This window comes from Quercus lobata, chromosome 8, assembly GCF_001633185.2.
Source record: "Quercus lobata isolate SW786 chromosome 8, ValleyOak3.0 Primary Assembly, whole genome shotgun sequence".
Classification (NCBI taxonomy): domain Eukaryota; kingdom Viridiplantae; phylum Streptophyta; class Magnoliopsida; order Fagales; family Fagaceae; genus Quercus; species Quercus lobata.
Window position 1 is genome coordinate 54,946,457 of NC_044911.1, and position 11,734 is coordinate 54,958,190.

Here is an 11,734-nt window from a genome sequence, read left to right on the forward strand (position 1 = left end):
CGCCCATGCACGTAAATCAAACCCACCCAACCACCGACCGCCAATCACCGTCCAAATAATTCTAATCAAACGCTCCACATTAATCTCCGACCCCACCGAAAAAGCCGACCGTTTTATCTTACAATCTCAGCCCCACTCCCACATCACACACGCAGACACACAGACACACACAAACATTTCTACATTCTACATTAATCTATTTTTCTCTCTGTCTCTCACAAAATGTTGTTTCTAAAATCCTCAGACGGTTTTTTTTTCCCTTAAAAGCTCGGACTACGTTGTCTTAACAGAATAATAACAATTTTCCTCTATCTTATCCAAATAATTCGAATTTATTATTAAAATAAATAAATAAAGAAAGAAGAAGAAGAAGAAGAAGAAGAAAGAGCCGCACTTTGATTTTTGTTTTGTTGAGCTTCATTTCCACTCGTAAGTGCTCTGCAACAATACGCTGTCGTTTAATTTCGATTCAATTTGTCAAATTTTTGTGTGTTTTTTTTTTTTTAATATTATTTGTTTTTTTTTTTCAGGAGGATCGATAAAGGGCTTGTTGGTATTGATGTGAAGCTTCAGGTTAAAAGGTGTGGTATTCGTTATTATTTTAATAATTTTTTGTTGGGTAATTGATATTCGATGATTAATTAAGCTCTCTGTTTGGTTGCTGCGAAAAAAAGCAACCTGAAAAAATTAAATTTTTGTTGGGTAATTGAAATTTCGATGATTAATTAAACTCTCTGTTTGGTTGCTGAGAAAAAAAGCAACCTGAAAAATTAAAGAATTTTAATCTTTGATTTCATTTCATATGTAGTTTCAGTTTGAAACAATCAAACCCACAAAAATGAACACTCAAGTTTGCCTAAAATATTAACAATTTGGCTAATTTTTGGTTGTATTACAATTTGTGAAAACTATAGCAACCTAAAATTTATTTAAAAAAAAAAAAAAAAAATTCAAAGTAGTTAAATTGGATAGGTTTAGGTTTAGGGTTAGGGTTAGGGTAAGAGTTGTTGTTTATTGAATTCTGTTAATTTTTATTTTTTCATTTTATTTTGTGTGGGTAAATTAGAGTTTTCAGGATGGCAACTGGGAGTAGCATAGATGATGGCTTGCAAGGAGCTGATGGGAATTTCGAAGATGGTTTGCAGAGCGAGCTTGAATTGATTCTGCATCAGCAGCGGAATCAGAATGTTATGAATCGAGAAAGGGTTATGAATATGTATAGGAGTGGCAGTGCTCCGCCAACAGTTGAGGGGTCGCTAACTGCTGTTGGTAGTCTTTTTGGGAACCCTGATTTTAGAGAGATTGGTGGTAGTATAAGTAATAAGATTGGGGGTTTATCTGAGGATGAGATTCGCTCCCATCCTGCTTATCTTTCGTATTATTATTCTCATGAGAATATTAACCCGAGACTGCCCCCGCCATTGATGTCAAAAGAGGATTGGCGGATTGCACAAAGGTTTCAGGCCGGTGGGTCTTCGTTAGGGGGAATTGGGGACTGGAGGAAGCAGAAGTTGGCCGATAATGGCGATAGTTCATCGTTGTTTTCAATGCAGCCAGGTGTGTCTGTGCAACAGGCAGAGAATGATCTGATGGAATTGAGGAATGCCAGTCGAAGGAATCTCTCTAGGCAGTCTTCATCTCAGTGGCTCAATAGCAGTCCAGATAGTTCGGCTGGATTCTCAAGCACTGGGCTTGGTGCAAGGAGGAAGAGTTTCGCTGACATTCTTCAGGTAATATACAATAATCCTAACCATGTTTTGTTTGTTTCTTTTGAGTTTCAATCCCGTGGCTTCAATTTTGCACATTGTTTGAAATATCTGGAATCACTTTGGCTTTTCCTGATAAAAGCAACTTGATTGAATAGAGCATTTGTTACTATGGTGAAATGCTAATCACTGTGTTTCCTTTTCTTCTATATCAACATTTTTTTTTCATTTATAATTCAAATTAGAATGTGTGTGCAGGAAGGACTGGATCGACCTACTCCCTTGCCTAGGAGCCTGTCACGTCCCACAAGTCGTAATTCTTTTGGTGATATTTTGGACACTAAAGGAATGGCTGATCCCCATCCAGCAGGGGTAAGTAATGGAGTGGAGTCTATAGAGGGCTTGCATTTTGGAGCTGCTCCCATGGTTGGAGTTAAAAATCATAATACTACAGTTTCTCATACTTTTGCCCCTGCTGTGGGTTCATCTTTGTCAAGAAGCAAAACCCCTGAACTGCAAGTTGTTGGGAGGACAGCTTGTCCTGGACTTCCCCCAGTTGGGAGCAGTAGAGTTTCCCCTATTGAGAAAAAGAATGTTGTTGGCTTGGCTGTCCAAAATGATCGGTCTTCTGGTGTGACTGACCTTACTGATATTGTGGCCAATTTTTCCGGCTTGAACCTCTCAAAAAGTAAAAATGCAAATGAAGTTAGTCATTTGCAGTCTCTACTTCAGCTTGATTATGACAATCAGCCTGATTTTATGCTCAACATGCCCAATGGTCATAATCAGAGTCTGCAGCAGAAACTCACTGACCAGTCTAATGCTGAAAAGTTTTCTTTGACTAACAACTACATAGATTTAGCTAGGAAAAATGGAATTGTAACAAACCTTAACAATTCTGAGATAAGTTCCGATGTTAACTTACCCAAACAAACATCTTCTGCTGCCAGTCTTTACTCAAATGTCAATTCTTCAGGATTTGGAAGTTCAGAAGCATCAAATTTTCATCACCAAAGTACAAATATTCCAAGTATGGACTTTGGTAGCCATGTTCCTGGTGCTTATACAGTAAATGAAAAGTTCAATTCTGCGATTAATGGCCATATTGATGCAGGTCACTCTCTTTTTTCTTCTTCAAGCTCCATATAATCTTGTCTGGCATATCAAAACTTTCATTGGCTTAGTTGGCATTGAAAATTTTATTTTTCTTATGTTTCAGCTTTGACTGCTCCTGGAGATGGACAATTATTGCATAGACCAAGAAATCAAGTAGGGCCTGACCTTCATTCTCCAGCTATGGACCCACGTTTTATTCAGTACTTGCAAAGAACTTCTGATTATGTGACGCATGCTGTAGCTAGTCCAAGTGATCCATCTCGGGGGAGGAATTATTTTGGCACTTCACATGGAGACTTGGAGGGAGCTCAGCAAGCGTACCTTGAGGCATTGCTTGCTAAACAGAAACAACAATATGAGTTGTCACATTTAGGTAAATCTGGTGGTTTTAATCATGGGTACTATGGGAATCCATCATATGGTTTTGGCATGCCATATCCAGGAAACCCAATGGTAAATGCTGTACTTCCTTCTGTTGGATCTGGGAGTCCAGGGTTTCAGAATGAGCAATTTTCACACTTTACTTCTATGATGAGAAGCTCAATGGGAGGATCCATTGGGCCATGGCTTTCAGATGGTAATATGGAAGGAAGATTTGCGTCACCCTTATTATTAGATGAGTTCAAGACCAACAAGACCAGGTCTTTTGAACTTTCAGACATTATTGATCATGTGGTTGAGTTCAGGTAAGCATGTAAGGCTTTTATTTCAGTGTTAATTCCACTCATTTAGCCCCAGTTGGAGTACTGAGTTTAGTGTCTCCTGCCTACAATGCAGTACGGATCAGTATGGAAGTCGCTTTATTCAGCAGAAATTAGAAACAGCCACAGCAGAAGAAAAGGCCAAGATTTTTCCTGAGATCACTCCTCATGCTCGTATCTTGATGACCGATGTCTTTGGGAATTATGTCATACAAAAGGTCAGAATTATTTATCCAAAATACTCAACAGTCTTATTATACTCTCTAAGTTATTAATTGAATAGTGGTGCTTGAATTTGTAGTTTTTTGAGCATGGCTTGGAAAGCCAAAGAAAGGAGTTAGCGAGCCAACTGACTGGTCATGTTTTGACCCTTAGTCTCCAAATGTATGGTTGCAGAGTGATTCAGAAGGTACTTTTGTATATTTTACATCTTGATTTTCTTCCATATTAATACATGGACAGCACACCCAGTCAGTATTTCTTGCTTCACATTTTTTATTCTGCTTGAAGTTTACACAATTTCAATATGAACTCATCCATTTCTGCCTTGTTGAGCTCTGTTTACAAATGACATGTTCTCTGTTATTATTCTTACCACCATAAATGCGCTATTTAATGAGTAAGTACCTATTTGTTATGTTTGATCAACTTGATTCTTGATGGCAATGCATAAATGACCTATTTGGTACATTTGATTTGTGCCTATAGCTTTTATTTCTCTTTTTAATGCATATATTGCTTTCATTTTACGTTCTTATTGAAAAAAGGACATGAAGTATTATCATGAGTGTATTTAAACCATGTCCTTATGCATGCAGTAGTACAAATTTTTACTGAAAATAAAAAGGCTCAACATTTTTCCTTTATGAATTCATTTGGGCACAGTGCAAAGTGAATTATGATGTAGTAATAGTTATGGAAAGGGCCTAATACTCTAAATTTGATGACAGGCCTTGGAGGTGGTTGGTGTAGATCAGCAGACACAAATGGTGGCAGAGCTTGATGGTTCAATCATGAAATGTGTTCGTGATCAAAATGGTAATCATGTTATTCAAAAGTGCATAGAGTGCGTCCCTCAAGATCGAATTCAGTTTATCATCTCAGCCTTCTATGGGCAAGTTGTGGCACTTTCCACCCACCCTTATGGTTGCCGCGTTATTCAGGTTCAAAGCTTCATACAAAATTAGATTTTTTTTTTTTTTTTAAATTTTTTATAAGGCAATTTATGTTTATTTCATTGACAGTGATGTATGGCATGTGTTGATTTATTTCATTTGATGCTGACAGAGGGTCTTGGAACATTGCAATGATCCTAACACTCAACAGATTATCATGGATGAAATCATGCAATCTGTATGTATTCTTGCACAAGATCAATATGGGAACTATGTTATTCAGGTATTCAGTTTTCCGTTTAAACCTGGTTCCATCATATTTTGTGATTCAAATGAGGTCCTAGTTATATATTGAGGAAAAAGCTGATAGGTTTTTCCATTTTTGGTCATTACTATTGACTTTATTTTTTTCCTTGGATCAGAGGTATATTGTTTATGGGTTTGAACTATTATGTTCCAATAATGTCTGATGTTTTTAACTTGAACTTGAAAATGGAAAATGCACCACAAGCAGGTAGTGTGAGAATGTAAGAAAAAGAAATGTCGTCCCCATTGCCAAAAATGTTATCTAGATGAAGTTGACAAGTGTTAGGTACTTGGGGGTCATGTTGTTTTCCAATTTTGCCATTCAATTTACTCAAGGGGCATTTGGTTTTGTGTAAGATTATTCAACATGTCCTCACACTTGCCAGTTTCAAGCAGTGCTTTGTTCACTATCTTCAATGAGTATTTTGCTTCTAGCCAATGAACTCTAGCTCAAATGATGGTTCCTCCCACAAAAATAGGTGGAAGGTGAAATTGTGCATTCAAGACCCACGGGATGTTCTCTGTAAAATAAATTAAAAAAGGACACACTAGATATGTGTAACTTACCAATAATAATAATCTTTCATTGAAATTATAAGTTTATTTATTATTGATCAATTGAACTTCAAGCACCCCAAAAAAGATCCATTGAATTACTACCATAGATGTTTTTATGTGCTGACAATTATTTGGGGCTACATCTTGTTTGTGGATTATTTTGAACCGTTTATACTACACTGGCTTCTGGAGTATTGAACTAACTTTATCTTCTTGGAAGATTTAATGGTTAACTTTCATTAACACATTATTTATTTATTTATTTATTTTGTAATATTTACTTGCTTACCAGTTTTGTGCCCATTCAAGTGTTGTGGTTTGTTTAATCATTACCACTTTACTACAATATTGCATCCATTAGTCGTGCACCTAATATTTATACTTTTTTTTGATAGCACGTCCTTGAACATGGTAAACCACATGAACGGTCTGCTATTATTAGCAAGCTTGCAGGACAGATTGTAAAGATGAGTCAGCAGAAATTTGCTTCTAATGTGGTGGAGAAGTGCTTGACTTTTGGTGGTCCTGATGAGCGTCAACTTTTGGTGAATGAGATGCTTGGTTCCACTGATGAAAATGAACCCTTGCAGGTCTGTGTCCCTCTTCCTATTTCTAAAGCGGCTTATACATGCTGCTGTATTATTAAATATAAAAGGGTTCAACATGTCCATATATATATATATATATATATATATATTGGTTAGATACAATAGAATTTCAACATTTTTTTTTTTAATTTTATTTTTTGATAAGTAATAAGGATATATATTCAAGAACACTACCTTATGCAGAAAAACATAAGGCAGCGAGAAAAATACAGATAGGAAAGAAAAAGAAGAGAGAAAAAAGAAAGGAAAAAATACTAAATATATAGTAGAGAGCTAAGGAACATAGGGAGAGAGTCACTAGAGGTGATTCCCCAAGCCCTAGACCAATCAAAAAGGGAGCCACTGAAAGAGGCCAATAATTGGTCATCCGAGCTTTCCAAGTCCTCAATAGTCCTCTAATTTCGCTCCCTCCAAAAACACCACATTAAGCACAAATGAGCTAAATTTCAAATGCTAGACGAATGTTTTCCAAGCCAATTCCACCAACCAAAGAGAGTATCTACAACCGTTCTTGGCAAGACCTATGAAATCTCAAAAGATCTAAACACCAAACTCCACAACCTATGTGCCTTACCACAATGAAGAAGCAAATGATCCACCGTTTCCCCATTACAACGGCACATAATGCACCAGTCAACAAAATCCATTCCTTTACCCCTCAAATTATCACCTGTAAGGATCTTATCCCACACAGCAATCCACACAAAGAAGGAAACACGTCGAGGAGCCTTAACCTTCCATACGACTTTCCAAGGAAAAGTAATGGGCAAAGGACTTCTTAACTTATTGTAAAACGATCGGACATCAAAGTCTCCATTCTTTGTCAATTTCCATCGTATACGATTTCCATTCTCAGTGGGAGGTAGATTTGAACCCAAGGTGTGGAGAAAATCATCCACCCCACCTATTTCCCAATCATTTGGTCTCCGAATAAAATGAACATCCCAGCTTCTCCTTTCTTCTATCCCCAATCTTTCAAGAGAAGAGGCCACCGATGCCTGTTTATCGGAAGCCATCCCAAACACATTCGGAAAAGACAATTGAAGTAGAGACTCCCCACACCATTGATCTATCCAAAGCTTAACTCTATCACCCACCCCTACCTCAAATCGAATATTTTTGCTAAATGCCTCCCAACCCACTCGAATACTTCTCCATAAGCCACACCCGTGTACCCCTCTACCTAGCTTGGATGTCCATCCTCCCCAATCTTCCCCAAACTTCAGAGCTACCACCCTTCTCCAAAGCCTTGTCTCCTCAATCCCAAACCGCCATAACCACTTCCCTAGTAAGGCTTTATTAAAAGTAGTTAATTTTCTTACCCCTAACCCACCACATTCCAAAGGTGCACACAACTTGTCCCTTCCCACCAAATATGTCTTGGAATCCCCCACAGGAAATCCCTTTGCAACCTCTTAATTTTATTGGCCACGTGCATAGGGATGGTAAAGAGAGATAAAAAATATGTAGGAAGACTAGATAGAGTGCTCTTCAGCAACGTTAGTCTTTGACCTTTAGACAAATACATCTTCTTCCATCCGGCCAACTTATGCTCAATTCTCTCTAAGATAGGATTCTCAACATATGGCGTATGCTCTATGATAATTGCTCATTATCATCAGACCAAGGCTCCAAGTGGTTTTTGTAGACAGTGTTTGAATGCTAGATCTCTTGCTTAACAATAAGAGAATTTACCAATTGGGTTAACTGGAACCCACAACATACCCATATATAATATGCACGGATATTAAGGAACAGGATAAACAAGTAAACAACTAAGTTGAACCAGAGCATATTTAAACAACTAAGTACTCTGAAAAATCCCAAAATTATGCTTTAAGCATGAATAGTTGCACTGTTTACTATTTCCGTAGTTGTATGAAGTGCATTTTCTTTTTATCTTCATTTGGCTCTCTTTACTTTCTATGTTTGTAGTCTCTATTCTTTCTAGCTAAAAGAGAGTAAATTGCAGTTGACACCTGTTTGTTTCATGGTCAATAATTGTCTAATATAAAGTTTCCATTACTATATTCTTTTTATATGCCTACTGATGAGTACTTGTTGCATGACCATTATAAAATGCAAAATTTTAGATCATGATGAAGGACCCATTTGGAAACTATGTTGTACAAAAGGTTCTTGAGACTTGTGATGACCAGAGTCTTGAGTTGATTCTTTCACGCATCAAGGTTCACTTGAATGCCTTGAAGAGGTATACCTATGGTAAACATATAGTTTCTCGTGTTGAGAAGCTCATCACAACTGGAGGTGAGGAATTGTAACAGTTTTCTACAGAGATTTTAGATTTCCTTTGTTAAGCATCATGACAAATCATAAATTTTAATCCCCTCATTTGCAGAAAGGCGAATAGGGTTGTCAACCTCTTTCTCTTCCCCATCCTCTTCCTGAGGAATCACAACTCCAGACAAGGCATTTTTCCTCTGCCACTACCAAAGACACTTTGTACAGCTAACCTGGATGGTGATTTTATCAAGCTATCATCTGGAGTCTTTATTTTCTACTGAGACTTTAGCAGTTGTAAATAAACACGAAATAGCAGGCCCACTGGAATAAGAAAATTTTTCTACACCATTGACTGCAAGCTCCAAAGAGGTCATTCTAGGAAGTCAAGATACAGGAGACGGCATGTTATAGTTGCCTAGTCTTTTTGGGATTACATGCACAAAGAAAGGTTCATAGTTTGTAAAGAAAAATTAATTGTAAATGATAAAGGGCAATGTTAAAGAGAGAGTGTACTGGAGTCCATATTAGGTTGAGTCTGACATTGGGAACTTGCACATATATATGTATATATACTGACTGCTATTTTCTTGAGGCATATATTTTTGCTTTCCTCGGCCTGTAATGCTTCTAGTGGTCAGAATTGAATAAAATCGTTGAACTTGTGCTGGTGTTGATATTTTCTTGTATTCTTATATGAAACAATTGTTACTAAGCTTTTAGAACTTTTGGAACCCATAAGGTCCTTGCCTTAATCAGTTATAAATTCCCAAGTGAAGATGTGCCAATATGAATTATCTCAGCCTTCATTTCAAAAAAAGTAATCCAGTTTATATATTTTTCAAATATAACATCTAGAGTCTTCATGACAAGGTTTTCTATCCTGCACTATATAGAATTTTTCAACTGAGAATTTTATATAAATGAACTCAGCTTAACTCAACTAAATGTTGTGGTCAGCTGTATAAACCTATTTTAGAAATTTAATTTACAATCTTCCTATCACGATGAACACGACAGTTTATACACAGATGGGCAAGGTGTAAATAAACGGATTGTATAACAGAGCAAAATAACACACCAACAAGAGCTCAAAGCTCAACCGTGAAATACATCAAAATGCTACCAATCAAGAAAATGGCAGAAACTGGAATTGTGTGTACAATTAGCCACAGGCATCAAGAATGTATATCCCTTGAATTTGTTAAAGTAATTTATACAAGTTAATCTAAATCCATCATAATTCATTCATTTAGTGGTGCATTCTTCCTGAAAGCTAACTGTAGTATGTAGTAGACCCTGACTTGGAAGTATCTAACAAACTAGATACAAATTCAGATAAATAGAATTATAAAATTGAATCACATGGCATTTACTCATTGACCTGTTACACGGGTGATTTGATATGTATGTCGTAAAAGATACCTTCTCCTCCTCAAATAATCATACGGGGGACACATCCAAATCTGTCATCTCTCTTCTCTCTTCATCCACAACATCCAAATCCAAATCCAATTTCACGCTCCCATGATCAAGAAACCGATTACTCAACCTCTTATTCTTCAAAATCACACCCGACTGCTTCATCAAATTAATGTACTTATTCCTCACCCGCAATAATGGATGTCTCTCAATAGCCAATTTGTCATTGTAAGCCTCCTTTAGAATTGCAGTACAAGTCTTATTCCTCAAAGACAAGTAAAACATATGGGGATGCCTCTCAAATGCCTTATGGACCTTCTGTGGCAACCCAAAATATTTCTTAAGACATAGAAGCTTCTTCCTCTCTGCTGAATGCTCAACAAAAAGACTAAGCAACTCATGAAGAAACCCCACAACACGCTTCTCTGCTATATCACTACCTGGATCCAAATGCAAAAAATCCTCATAGGGTGACACATATGGAAGCTTCTGAAACTCCTTTAACCAATCGTCAATCTTCCTCCTCAACCTTGCATCCTTACGAGGAAAAAATGGAAACTCAATTGCCTCCATTGGCTCCCCAAAATACACCCCTTTCTTCATAGCATTTTTCTGTATCACAGACAATACTTTTTCTTCACACTCAACAGCCAAACCCTTCAACCCATCTTCCATCTCCACAAACTTAAAAGACCCATCAAGATTCACTTCCAAGCACCTCAAAAAATCCTCAGGCAAACCCAAATACCACTGCATTCCCTGAATAATCTTTAAAGGCAAAACGTTTCCTTTACTCATCAATATAAACCTCTTCAGCCTATCCTTCAAATCCTCCTTACAATTCTCAAACACCCTTTTCTCCTCTCTATCAATCTCAACAGCTTCTGGGGTCAGTCTAAACCAAGGCAAGTTATATTGGGGACCTGTAAACTCTTCAAAGATTGCTGGGTATTGCCTCAAGAACCTAGCAACTTTCATGGGCACATCAAACTCTAGACCCCTTTTGGAGACTTGAGAGATTGGGATACAGCCATTGGGGTCTTGGGCTATGCAGTTTTTCAAGGAAATGACGGGTTTGAGTTGGATGGACTTGTGGATGTGGTCAATTGAATCATAGTATGGGTCTTTTTTCCACTTCATGTAAACATCTACATAGTGGGATTTTTGGGTGTGTGAATAAGGAGGGTTTTGGGGGTGGTACAGGTAGGAAAAGATTGGTTTTTGAGAGTGGGAGAGTAGTTTTTTGAGGGTTTTGGAGGTGGGGTTGTTGAGAAACATAGAAAGGGATTGAAATGGATGGCGCAGATGAAGAGGCAAGAGGGGTCGGGTGGCAGTGACGGGTGGCGAGAGGAGTTGGAGAAGAAGAAGAAGAAGAAGAAGAAGAGAGAAAATATAGACAGACAGAGAGTGGAGTTCACTAGTTCACAATTCAGATCCTCGTGTTTGGAATCAAAGCTGTACGTGTCGAGAACAAGATCATAGAATAGAAGCGTGATACGCTAGATTTTGTTTTTGTTTTCTTTTCTAAACGGCTAGGGTTATACTTATACCTCGATACAGTGTAATTAAGGTGAAGAAGACAATCTTAGACAGGTCTTCTTTATTTTTTATTTTTTATTGTTTTTAAAAGTTTTACTTCACATCAAATAAAACAATGCATTGTGTTTTTTTTTTTATTATTATTATTTTTTTTATTTAGAAACGACAAATCACTGCAAAAAAAACTAGAACTATCTCGGCGTTTTTAAACCCGCCGGGATAGCCCCAAAATCTAAATTGAAAATAATTGTATTCAGCAAAAAAGAAAAAAATGGTTAATGTGTGATCACTTGAGAAATTATGTAATTAGTATCGTTGCACAATTCACTTACTTTGGGACATTGTTTAAGTGGGTTTCTTTCAACCACTCACAAGTATGCTTCAGCTGTTCAACATTCATTTTCAAATCGTTAGGCCTCGTC

General features: G+C 37.3%; 2 protein-coding genes across 3 annotated transcripts; one reads left to right on the forward strand and one right to left on the reverse strand.

Moving 5' to 3' along the window:
• Nucleotides 1-143: 143 nt before the first annotated feature.
• Nucleotides 144-9,032, forward strand: LOC115958292 (pumilio homolog 4). 2 transcript variants are annotated; one of them, XM_031076695.1, is made up of 12 exons: nt 144-429; nt 531-581; nt 1,067-1,730; nt 1,965-2,820; nt 2,926-3,508; nt 3,600-3,741; nt 3,825-3,932; nt 4,474-4,686; nt 4,811-4,921; nt 5,898-6,092; nt 8,204-8,378; nt 8,470-9,032. In XM_031076695.1, the coding sequence occupies exons 3-12, from the start codon at nt 1,077-1,079 to the stop codon at nt 8,517-8,519; spliced, it is 3,087 nt and encodes a 1,028-aa protein (XP_030932555.1). In that variant the 5' UTR covers nt 144-429; nt 531-581; nt 1,067-1,076; the 3' UTR covers nt 8,520-9,032. The 2 variants fall into 2 exon arrangements, with proteins under 2 accessions (XP_030932555.1, XP_030932556.1); XM_031076696.1 differs by having other exon boundaries at nt 403-429; nt 1,076-1,730.
• Nucleotides 9,033-9,401: 369 nt separating this feature from the next.
• Nucleotides 9,402-11,324, reverse strand: LOC115954835 (protein WHAT'S THIS FACTOR 9, mitochondrial). Its single transcript, XM_031072791.1, has one exon. The coding sequence runs from the start codon at nt 11,049-11,051 to the stop codon at nt 9,795-9,797; it is 1,257 nt and encodes a 418-aa protein (XP_030928651.1). The 5' UTR covers nt 11,052-11,324; the 3' UTR covers nt 9,402-9,794.
• Between the last annotated feature and the right edge of the window lie 410 nt (nt 11,325-11,734).